The sequence below is a fragment of the Lygodium microphyllum genome, chromosome 28 (assembly GCF_053477565.2).
Source record: "Lygodium microphyllum isolate KBCC chromosome 28, Lygodium_microphyllum_v1.1.10, whole genome shotgun sequence".
Taxonomy (NCBI): Eukaryota; Viridiplantae; Streptophyta; class Polypodiopsida; order Schizaeales; family Lygodiaceae; genus Lygodium; species Lygodium microphyllum.
This window is the reverse complement of record NC_141162.1, coordinates 78,287,623-78,299,584: the sequence shown is the minus strand read 5'-3', so window position 1 is coordinate 78,299,584 and position 11,962 is coordinate 78,287,623. Positions and strand designations below refer to the sequence as shown.

Sequence of the window (11,962 nt, the reverse complement as noted above, 5' to 3'; positions counted from 1 at the left end):
ATGTCTAGTTGATCACAATGGCTGTGAATGGGGAGCCATAAGCTCTCATGCTGTTAGGCTTGTCTAAACTACATTGGTAGATCCATGTCATGCATTCGCTGTAGGGATGAAGTAGAATGCAAGTCCATATATGTGCTAGGCTTGTTGTCTAAAGGTTGTCAAAAGTGCACTAGCAAATCTATATCATGCATTTGTTGTAGGGAGGAATCAATATATCCAAGTCCAATATGTGAGATAGCCATCGACAAAGGGGCTAGGAGAGTCGAGGAAGATCATTCCAAGCATTGGGCATGCTCTCCTAAAGCAAATTGATATTTGCAAAACCCCTCTCTCACTCTCTCCCCCCCCTTCTCCTCCCCTCCCTCTCTTTCTCACTCCCCCTCTCTCCTCTCTCCTCTCTCTCTCTCTCTCTCTCTCTCTCTCTCTCTCTCTCTCTCTCTCTCTCTCTCTCTTTATGGAGCTACACACTTTGTAAACATTTGACAACCTTGTGTCTACAATTCTCTTTCAAAAATGGCCAATTTATGTGGCACTTCACTTTCTATCAAGACATCTTAGAAGACTAAGATTTCTTTCTTATTAACCACTTTTGAGTCCAGCATGAAATAAAATGAACAATAAACTAAGAAATTGTTAAAATGTTAATGTTACAATGGTCATTTTGGCTCAAATGCTTTTTGTGGTTTTGAGATTGAGAAAAAAACACATATTGGCATCACAAACGATATATTCATTTTGTCATCACATATATGGCAAATGGAATGTGGATTGGCTATCCACTTGTAGCATAAGCACTAAGAATAAGTATCATGGCCTCTGGCTGCGTTTTGAGACTTCTCTCACCTTTTTGCTCATGCCCTCTTGTCCTTGCCTCCAGCTCTTTGACCCAACGCTCCGGTGGTGACCATAATCACAGCACCAACTATGCTTGGTTAGCACCCTCCCATGCTTTGCCCTTCCTCCAACTACCCTCCTATCCTCCCTTTCCTCCTTGCTCCCCTCCTATCTTTGCCCTTCCTCCCACCATCCTACCTTGGCCACTCCCACCTTTTGAAGCTCTGATCACATGGTCCCTTTGGTAAGTGCTTGCTGCTTGCCTGCTAACACCACTCACCCAATTGTTGCTAATTTTACCTTGTCCACCCCCCATGCCCCTTGCTGGCTTTTACAAAGAGAGAGAGAGAGAGAGAGAGAGAGAGAGAGAGAGAGAGAGAGAGAGAGAGAGAGAGAGAGAGAGAGAGAGAGAGAGAGAGAGAGAGAGAGAGAGAGAGAGAGAGAGAGAGAGAGAGAGAGAGAGAGAGAGAGCTTGCTTTGTTGACCCACCACCCATGACGACCTCCTCTTGTCAACTGAGAGAGAGTGTGATGACTTGCTCTTGCTAACACACACATACATGCAAATGTGTGGCTTGTACATCCTTGCATTACATGCCATGTCACACACCCTTGCACTACAAGCTCCATTGGCAAGGCCACACTACATGGTTGCCATGCATCACAGTCTTGTATCACTCTACTAACCTACCCTTTTTGTGCTACTAGTGCCATTGTGCAAATGCACACAAAGAGAGAGAGAGAGAGAGAGAGAGAGAGAGAGAGAGAGAGAGAGAGAGAGAGAGAGAGAGAGAGAGAGAGAGAGAGAGAGAGAGAGAGAGAGAGAGAGAAGAAACTCTCAAATCTAGGGGGTGAGATAAAGAGAAAAAGAGTCAATGGTGAGAGAGTGTGTGCTTTCGAGAGAGGTGATCGACCCTACTGCCCCACCACCCTACACAAAGGGCCCCTTGCCCTGTTGTGGCCCCACATTGGGGGCCATTCACCCTCCTATGGCCTTGCCTTGGGGACCGTTCGCCCCATCCTTGCTTTGCTATGTCCCTACCCTAGGCTCCTCACCTTGCTCTCCTTAGCATTGCCCTATCCTCCAGCCTCGCATAATGTTCCCCTGCCTCAGTAATTCTTTGTGCTGCTACTACCAGCCCCTTTCTTCTAATTATGGGTCTAAATATGGACTATGTTGGTGGGCCTTGCACATGGACTGTGCTGATCCAACTACTACTATCTTGGGTATGGACATGGATGTAAAAGAAGTCATGCAACCCTACATTGATGAGATGGATTCACCCCCTGATTTTTAGCCATCTGTCAAATGCAACAAGCATCTTCATGATGTTGAATTTCCTGCTACCCCTTAGGCCCTAGACCATGGTGATTCTCTACCTCGCTTGTATGCTTAGGTGGTTTCTGCCATGTAGGATTTGCAAGAACCTAATTGGAAATAGTCGCTTGAGTTTGCAAATACGCTTCTAGAGGAATATGTCAAGCATAACCAATGAGCTATTCTTGCTTGTGTGGAGGAGATTATGGATATACAAGTGTATACTCAAGACGTTCTTTGCTCCTTTTCTACTTTTCACAAGTGTGGCATTATTTTGTTCTTCACCACTCGAATTGGGATGCTTGCCATGATTTGTCAATGGTTGACATTTATTCTTTAGAGCGATTGTGGAGGAGATTTCACTTCTTTCTACTTTGGCACATGATCTCCTTCTCAATAAGCAACCCCTTTTCTTTGATAAATAGTTGGTCCATATTGTCTCTTGGTGTCCATTGGTGGGTTTTCAATGTTTACTCAAGCATGCATGTCTTGTCTGGGTGGAGGTGGAGAATTCCTTGACTGTTTACTGGGCCCTTCTCATGGATGCTATGGTTGCCAAAGGCATTATATTGGTGCCCTCAAGCTTGAAGGTAGCCAATAGGAATAGACTATGCATGTTGTGAAATACCGCTAGAAAGAGGCGAAACTGGTTGCGCCTCAATTGTACTGGCATGAGGCCTCTTTGGTTTCAGCTCAAGTGGGGTTTTGCTGGTCATTGCTTCTCATGTGGCCAATTGGGCCACTTCTTGGTTGAATGCCCTAATAAAAGACAGACCATTCTAGTAGACCAGCCCATGGACAGAGACCAAACAATTGTTCCATCTTCTGCCCAACAATGGATTTGCTCAACAATGGATAATTCAACTCACTCAGTTTAAAGTTAAGTTGCCTACTTCTTCTTCATATTTGGAAACACAGGGATAGATGGAAGGATGACACAATAAAGGAAAAGCAAAGGAGACTTCCATGTCCACTATAACTCCAAATCCTTCTATGATTTCATCTGACCCCCTTTGTACTTTGTCCACCACCAAGATCAATCCTTTGATCTGCCTACTCCTCACATTTCCACTCCCGCAAAGGATCAATTGCCTTCCAAATAGCCATCACAACAATAGTAATCGAGCCAATCATCGCGCCACAGCTGTGGCCCTCTAGCCTAGGTGGCCATTGTTGGTATTGTTGGTAGAGTCATCACTCCATGGGATCACAAGTATTTAGGCTCTATCTCCCACCCTATAGATGTACCTTTTTCCTTGCAAGGTGATTATCAATGACCCAATCCCTTTGCAATATTGGGAGACTTCTTCGAAGATGGTGTCGTGGACACGTTGGCAACAAAGGCCCATGCCCATGCAATAAAATCACGTCAAAGCTCTTGATTTTTTCTGAATTGGAGGCATGCCTCTTGCACTCTTGTCCTTTTGTATCTGGAGCATTGTTGTATTTGGTCTATGTAAGATGTCCTAAAGCCACCTTGCATGTTGTGATCTTGTAATTTTTTTTGTAATTAATATATTACCAATTGAGAGAGAGAGAGAGAGAGAGAGAGAGAGAGAGAGAGAGAGAGAGAGAGAGAGAGAGAGAGAGAGAGAGAGAGAGAGAGAGAGAGAGAGAGAGAGAGAGAGAGAGAGAGAGAGAGAGAGAGAGAGAGAGAACTTTTCCTTTGATATTTATCGATTCTAGGTTGGTGAGGTCCTGTAGAGGTTCGAGATCTCCCTAGGCCACAACTAAAATAATAATTTAGTATGGATGCCTTATGTCGCATCAATGGGGTTTAAAAGAAGTGCAAAAATGCTCGCTTCTAGTATTTGGAAGACACTCCCTTCTCCTTAGAGTTCATACCAAGAGCATCTATTGTGTGTTGGAGCTTGCCCTATGTTGGTTTCTCTTGTGCTAATTTCGATGGTTGACAAGGGAAGGCATCAAACCCTAAAGAATTGTAAAAAAATCAAAGGAGAAAAGGAAAAAACAACCTTGAAGGTGGTAGTCAACTAGGGGGTGAATTCTCCTTCATCGAGATGCAAGATCCTAACCAATAGCATGTAAGGCCACCAATATAGTATGCCCTTCGTACTAAGATAATAAAACAAATTGAAATGGAAAGTTAATCTTGCTCCCTTTTCCATCAACCTAAACTTCAAAAGGAAGGCATGGATGTCCAGCAATGTTTGCAACACCCTTCTTGCATGGAAGGCAAGATTTGGAGTTCTTCCCTTCAAGGAAGAACATAGGTACACCAGTCTAGGGCCTACCCATGGACTGTAGGCCTTACATGACAAAAAAAGCGAATAAAAGGTCATAAGAAAAGAGGGAGAGTCTGTCAAGGCGGACCTGAAACCGGATTGCAATAGAGTTAATTAAACGAAAAGAGGGCGGTGCTCTATTAGGCTCCCCTGCTCCCCTTGGAACCTTGTGTCACACCCCTCATCAGGTTTGCACAAGAGAAGAGAAGCAGAGCTTTGCAGGTTGTGTCTGGCTATGGCAGCAGGTCAAACCTGATTAGGTTACATAATCAAGTTCAATTCATCATATCACATCACACATCTTCCACATACAATCAGGTTTGTACAGCCTCAGATTTCTTTTGCAGCCATGGCGTGCGTCGTCCGTTTCTGCACCCTCTCTGCCCTCGTCCTCTGCCTCCTCCTGTCAACTGTCCTCGCGTCTGAGCTCCGCCGTGTCCCCCTCAAGAAGAAGCCCATTGACGGTGACACCCTCAAGGCTGCGAAGCTCCGACTCCGGGATCGCAGCCTCTCGCCATTTGGCCCCCTCCTTGGCTCCTCCACCTCCGGCCACCATGCCAGCCATGGTGTGGAGCTCAAGAATTATCTGGATGCTCAGTATTACGGTGAGATTGGTGTCGGTACCCCTCCCCAGACGTTCACTGTTGTCTTCGATACTGGAAGCTCGAATCTGTGGGTGCCCTCTTCCAAGTGCCGTCTCTCGGTATGTATCTGCTTTTAACAATTTTTGGGATGCTTTCAATTATGAAGAACCTATTCTTTTGGCCAATTCAAATGGATATGCGCCATAGCAATCTTTGTTGTAAAAGGAAAATTCGCAGGCTTGCAGTATTGATGATACGCTACAAATCTGTCTTTGTTCGATAAGTCTCTTGCTGTTTGCACCTTTAGTTCTGACAATCTGATATTTCATGTTTTAGTCTGCATCCTTTTCTTATTTTTTAATTCTGATGGATGGCCTTTTGTGTTTGTGCAATTGCATCTCTTTTCATAGAAAGCTTCATCTGTAATACAATGACTCATCGGTTTCCCTGAAAAGTTTTGGTTTTATGCTCGTTAGTTGTCTTAGTCAGGAATTCAGGATCTCTTAATTTGAGTTAATGGATTGCTCCTGAATGCACTTGACTGTTTGATCTTCATCTGTCATGCAATGATTTGCCGGTTTCCCTGAAAAGTTTGGGTTCAATGTGCATGATAGTCGTCTTAGTTAGGAATTCAGGACCTCTTAATTTGAGTTAATTGGTTGCCCCTGAATGCACTTGAGTGTTTGATCTTTTTTTGAAATTGCTGGAATGCTTTTTGGATATGCATGTGGATGATCTTTTTATCTTTTCGAATATAAAGGTTTTATTTTATGGCTTGTTTACTCTTGAACGCAGATATCATGCTATCTCCACCCCAAATTCAAAGCAAGCAAGTCTTCCACATATCAGGCTGATGGTATGTGAACTTACATTCGATAATAAGTATATATGCAGTTGGCCACTAAATTACGTTTCTCATCACAATCTTTTAAATTTCATTGATAAGTGTGCAATTGGCCACTAAATTATGTCTTTCATTACAGTCTTTATGTTTTCATGGTATGTGAGCTTATATTTGTTGACAAGTATATTTGCAATTAGCCATTATATACTATGTTTCTCCTAACAATTTTCAAAATTTCAGGCAAAGAATGCAACATCCATTACGGTACAGGGTCTGTTTCTGGTGTTCTTGCTCAAGAAACAGTTACTATTGGGGACTTAAAGGTTTCTGAACAGGTGAGTTTTATGTTAATAGAGCAGGGCCTTGTCAAACTATTAAGATGTTGTGCATAATTGTAACAACCCATTTGTTGGATGTGTCCTCGTGTATGGCTCGACCAGGGGTTTATGGAGGCAGTTAGGGAACCAGGACTAACATTTCTACTCGCAAAGTTCGATGGTATTCTTGGTCTTGGATTCGAGGAGATTGCTGTTGATGGGGTTAGTCCTGTATGGTGAGTAACTTGGCAACTATCATGAGAGTATATGCTCACAGCATTTTACTAGAGTTTCTCCATAGAAGTATTAACACATCCCTTTTTCACCTCAAGAGATGTCTTTGTTGAGAGTACAGCCTTATGAATGGGTTTTAGTGCCAGTATGTGAGATCATCTGCATCTGTTACCAAATTCCATTATAGTATTGATGGTTATGGTTTGAGGGATTGATTTATGTTGGTAAATTGAGGTCTCAGGCATGCGCTCAGCTGTTTCTGAATATTCTATGCATAAGTTCTTAATTTGATCATACTTCTTTGAGGTCCTTAATTGCTACTTCTTTTTGTTATCTATGTGGAAGTTGATAATTTTTTCTGTGCTAGGTATAATATGCTTGAGCAGGGTGTGGTGTCTGAACCTGTCTTCTCTTTCTGGTTAAACCGAAATGCAAATGATGACAATGGAGGAGAGCTCATCTTTGGTGGCATGGATCCTAGACATTACATTGGACAACATACTTATGTGCCAGTCACACGAAAAGGCTACTGGCAGGTTTGAGGATTTATTTCCTTTCAGTATGGTAAAGAAAGTGATTTTGTGTGCATGTATTATTCTTTACAGACAGACTTGTGTTATGTGTTGTTTTACTCATGGTCTTGTGTGACATTGGTCAAAAACTGCAGTTTGATATGGGAGACTTTCTCGTAGGTGGAAAGACAACAGGTAACAATTGTGACCACATTTTGGTGAATTCATTTCATGGGCTTTGAGCTTCAATCTGGATGTTTGTGCCACAGGTTTCTGTGCCAATGGCTGTGCTGCTATCGCTGATTCTGGAACATCTTTGATGGCTGGGCCAACGGTATCTGGTTAAACCTCAGTAGGAAAAGCTTTGATCGTTGGTAAAACAATGTTTTTGTATTCTGTGATGCCATTTTTAATTTCCTCAGTATTCCTTTTTACTGTCAGGGAATCATAACAGCTATAAATGAGGCCATTGGAGCATCTGGTGTCATGAATCAGCAATGCAAGGCCATGGTGTCTCAATATGGTGATATGATTATTGAAATGGTTAAGCAGCAGGTTTGTCTCCAGTTTGGTCTACCTAAGGTTGGTAGGGTCGTTTGTACTTGGCTGGTCACCTTATTGTTTCTTCCATTGTGGCAACAGATCAGTCCAGAAAAGATATGTGCACAGATTGGCATGTGCTCCCAAAGAGCAAAGGATTTCAGGTTTGTTGTCAGTTATTCAATGATGCTTAAGCCATAAGCCAATCAAACTTACTTGAAGGTACTAATTGGGTGCATATGCATACAGCCCAGATATTGCAAGCGTACTGGATAGGGGTCATGAGGGTCTGCACGACACTGGATGTACTATGTGTGAAATGGCAGTAGTATGGGCACAGAACCAACTGATCACTGATGAGTCTGGAGAGCTTATCAAAGCGTATCTTAGCAAGGTAAGTATATTGTTTAGCTGAAGTTTTTGATGATTGGGTTGGTCTAGCCCTCTTGTTTTGATTGTGTTTTGCTTGCTTTTTCTCTTCAAGATGTGCGAACGCCTTCCGAATCCGAATGGAGAGAGTGTTGTGGAGTGTGACCAAGTTTCTTCCATGCCCACAGTGACCTTTACGATAGGAGGGAAACATTTTGATCTTATGCCTGAGCAGGTGTGCAGTAAAAGCCTGTAGTTAATTTTTATGATGTTATTTACAGTTGTGACTTGCTCAATGGAGATGATTCACTACTGTATTAGTTGGTTTTGTTGATGTTTGATGTTGAAACATTGGCGTGTTGCTTGCTGCAGTATATCTTGAAAGTTGGAGAGGGTAATGAAATGCAATGTGTTAGTGGGTTTATGGGTCTGGATGTTCCTTCAGGGCCTCTATGGTATGCAGTGATTGTCGTTTCTTTTTAAACTACTATTCAGATCAGATGCATTAACTATATGCTAACATTTGAACTTTTTACTTGCTTCAGGATTCTTGGAGATGTTTTCATGGGCGTTTACCACACGGTTTTCGATTATGGAAATACACGTGTAGGCTTTGCTAAGGCCGCCTAATTGTCGTGAGGGCCATGGGAAAATATCTTTAATCATATTGACAATGAAGTGATTTGCAGGCTTGTTAATATTATCAGTACTCCATAATCTTGGGGTATTTGGTTCACAAACATTGTATATACATATACCCTACATAATATTGCCAGTCTGCATAAACAACTTGCTAATTACAAGAAGTTTCTGCTTGTAAGATGTTCTCTTCTGATCTTTAGAAGCCGCTGAAGCATCGTTGTTATATATTCTACTTGAATGCTATATTTCCATTGGGCCATTGGCAAGGCTGGTTTTTGGCCCTGGCATTGTACATTCTGCTTAAACGTTGATTTGCTTAAATGGTATTACTGTTGGGTCACACATAGAAAGTGCCTAAAAGTTATGTTGTAAAGATAAGGTTTTGGGCTTTGGCCATTCATGGGTTGGCTGTAGTTTGAAGGATCTTGCGATTTAAGTAAGTTGCAGATGACGTTTCTGGACGGGGATCTACAAGCCTCATCCAAGGGGGGGGGGATGGAAATCTTGAGAAAGGGATGAGTCATAAACATTGCAATCTTACGGGTGGAAGCTTATAAATTTCGGTCTTTAGCCCAAACGGTAGTCATTTTCATATTTTTTTGACTCATGTACTGCCCACCATTTGTGAACAAGACACTGGTGGAAGAAAAACTTGCTTTTCCTACAGCCCCGTGTGAACCAGCTGCGTGAACCCACCCAAAGATGTTGGTAGTGATTTTTCTAGATGAGGATCTACAAGCCTTAGACCTTCATGGTCTTATGTGCATTAAGATAGCAAAGAATTGGATAGTAATTCCAAAGTCTGTCCATAAGTGGAGTCAAGAGTTGATATATTGGCGATAACTCAGTTAATATGCTCCTGAGAGCAGTTGAGAATTGAGATATTGTCAAAGGCCTAGTCGATGTCTTGCTTTTTGAGGAATTCAAAATTTTCTATTAAGCTATCTTTAATGATGTTATAGTACGCATGATATTGCATTACCTTTCTTTTAATAAAGATCTAGATTAGAGTAAATATTTGATTGCAAATACTTCTATGGGAAATGTGCCTAAATTCGTTTAGTACGTCTATACTTACATACATACTATATTATTGTTGACCATCTCACAAGCCGAAGTCCAGTCTTGCTCCACAAACATCCCCGTTTTCCTTTCAAGTAACAATTTATAGGTTGTAAATAATCATAATAGCCACCCTCTTTTAATGTGAGGCACTGACCCCCCCTTCCTCCCTCTACTCTTCATCAAGCACATCTTATTTATTTTATTTGCTAGTTGGTTTGGATTGAATAGACCATGTGCACACCATGCACTTTTCTTTGACTTGCAAACATTGACTCTCTCTCTCTCTCTCTCTCTCTCTCTCTCTCTCTCTCTCTCGGGAAAAACTAGCTTTTTGTGTGTGTGTGTGTGGAGTTCACAAGTATGTGCTTCTCTATTGTGTTCATGAGTTGGTTTGGATTGAATGGACCATGTGCTTCTCTTTGACTCGCAAATGCTAACCAAGCACCAAGCACCAAGCACCAAGCACCATCGCTATATGACACCTCTTGTAGGTCTACCAAGGGCACTGGTCCCAAGAAGATTGGGAGGCATAAACTTGCAACATGAACCTTGCACCCACACCCCACCATCCGCTCCTCTTTTCATTATGGTAGATGGTTTGGATTGGATCATGTGCTTCTCACTCACGAATGTTAAAGCTAGGAAAGAAGTGCTTGCTCCCTCTCCCTCTCTCTCTCTCGTAGAGCACATTTAGTAGAGAAGAAATTACTTGGTGCAAATGAGGTATCGGTGAGAATTTTGTCTAGCTTTTACTTGCTTTCATGCCTAGATGTGTTACAGCATTGTGGCAAAATGCTATGCACAACACACTAAAAAAGAAAGGATATTGCCAATCTCTCTCTCTCTCTCTCTCTCTCTCTCTCTCTCTCTCTCTCTCTCTCTCTCTCACATTGTAGACATGTCGAGGTATTGTAGTATCATCTTACACATGCATGAAATCATTTTGACTTGAAAGCTCCAAAAGGGCTTTGGCAATTTGCATAAGGAAGCGATGAAAGAAGTAGCACCATTGATTTGGATGGTAGCCTAAGGAGAGGTTTTGGAGACCAAGGAGAAGTTGATAAATTAGCAATGTGCTCACACACACACACACACACACACACACACACTCTCTCTCTCTCTCTCTCTCTCTCTCTCTCTCTCTACATACATACATACGTATGTATATATATATATATATATATATATATATATGGTGGTCCATTTGATGATGACAATGGTAGAGATGAGATGGAATGCAAGAAGGGATGAGAGAACGAAAAAGATGAAAAATGAGATGTTCAATTTTTTTGTGTGTTTGAAATGGGACAAATCCACTGGTTATGGTTTTGTTGATCAACATGATATAAAGATGAAAGACACCACCTTTCTAGGTCCACTCTCATTTTGTTGTGTTAATTTATTTGTCCATGCACAAGTATTGATATGCTTTGGACCATTATGAAAGCTTGTCGGTAGAAAAGAGAAAAGGGTAAGGAAGACTAATATTTCTTTTGTGATCACTATCTTCATAAGGATCAAGATTTCCCATTGTATCAATGTGGATGCTCTAATTCTCTTGCAAAACCCTAAACTTTACTCAAGAGGAGTTCCTTGCTTCTTCCTCTTTGATTTCACCACCATCTACAACATAAAAACAACTTTGCTTCTCTACCAATGACTACAAATCAATATTTTGGCTTCACAATGTAACATTCATGAATCCATTTAGTTTTAGTGGAGTCTTTGATTTACCGCCCAATTTAAACAAGTTTGAGACAATAGCTCTATTAATACTTTGCATGCATCAATTCAATTGCTATACATATGATCCACATTCAAGACATAGATCCCTTTGCGAGTGACAAACTTGTGTATACATAAATTTCATTCAAGACAAAATAGCTTGCATAGATCCAAAAAAAAGCTTTGTATTGGAGCTTTTAGAGGACACTTATTTTAGCCCAAAATAAACTCTTACATCGAGACCTTTTGCAATACATCAAGAAATCTTCAAATCAATCCATACTATGTCTCATTGGGATAGCTATAGGTATAAGAAGGCACCTAGATCAAGAGAGTTTTGACTATTAAAGCGCTCCCCAATCTTCACAACTTTCTTTGTTGTCACTTGAACCCAATGATTCCGAGTGTAATGACTTCTACAAATTAAACCTCAAGTTTCACCATCATTATAATGCATGTGCCTCACTCCCCTTTGTGTATTACTGTACTTTGTAGCTTTTTCAACCACACCATCACATAAGCTTTAACACCATCAACAATCACATTTTCAGCATTAGCAAAATCCATAATAGCACATGTATCATTCTCATGATCTACTTGTATGCCATGTAAACTAAGCTCTTCTTCACTCTACACCATGACATTTGTTGGTTCCCCATGAAATTGTCCTTTTCTTTTAATGATATCAATGATTTCTTCATGGAAATCTCTTTTGGCAATTCCAAGTACTCCC

At 41.4% G+C, this 11,962-nt stretch overlaps 1 protein-coding gene across 2 annotated transcripts; it reads left to right on the top strand.

The window, feature by feature from the left end:
* Window positions 1-4,480: 4,480 nt before the first annotated feature.
* Window positions 4,481-8,731, top strand: LOC148011640 (cyprosin-like). 2 transcript variants are annotated; one of them, XM_087669840.1, is made up of 14 exons: window positions 4,481-4,642; window positions 4,745-5,100; window positions 5,777-5,837; window positions 6,066-6,160; window positions 6,266-6,378; window positions 6,744-6,912; window positions 7,044-7,083; window positions 7,158-7,222; window positions 7,330-7,443; window positions 7,531-7,592; window positions 7,678-7,822; window positions 7,913-8,032; window positions 8,170-8,252; window positions 8,343-8,731. In XM_087669840.1, exons 1-14 carry the CDS (start codon window positions 4,633-4,635, stop codon window positions 8,425-8,427), a joined length of 1,518 nt encoding a protein of 505 aa, XP_087525966.1. In that variant the 5' UTR covers window positions 4,481-4,632; the 3' UTR covers window positions 8,428-8,731. The 2 variants fall into 2 exon arrangements, with proteins under 2 accessions (XP_087525966.1, XP_087525967.1); XM_087669841.1 differs by having other exon boundaries at window positions 4,481-4,657.
* Window positions 8,732-11,962: the final 3,231 nt, after the last annotated feature.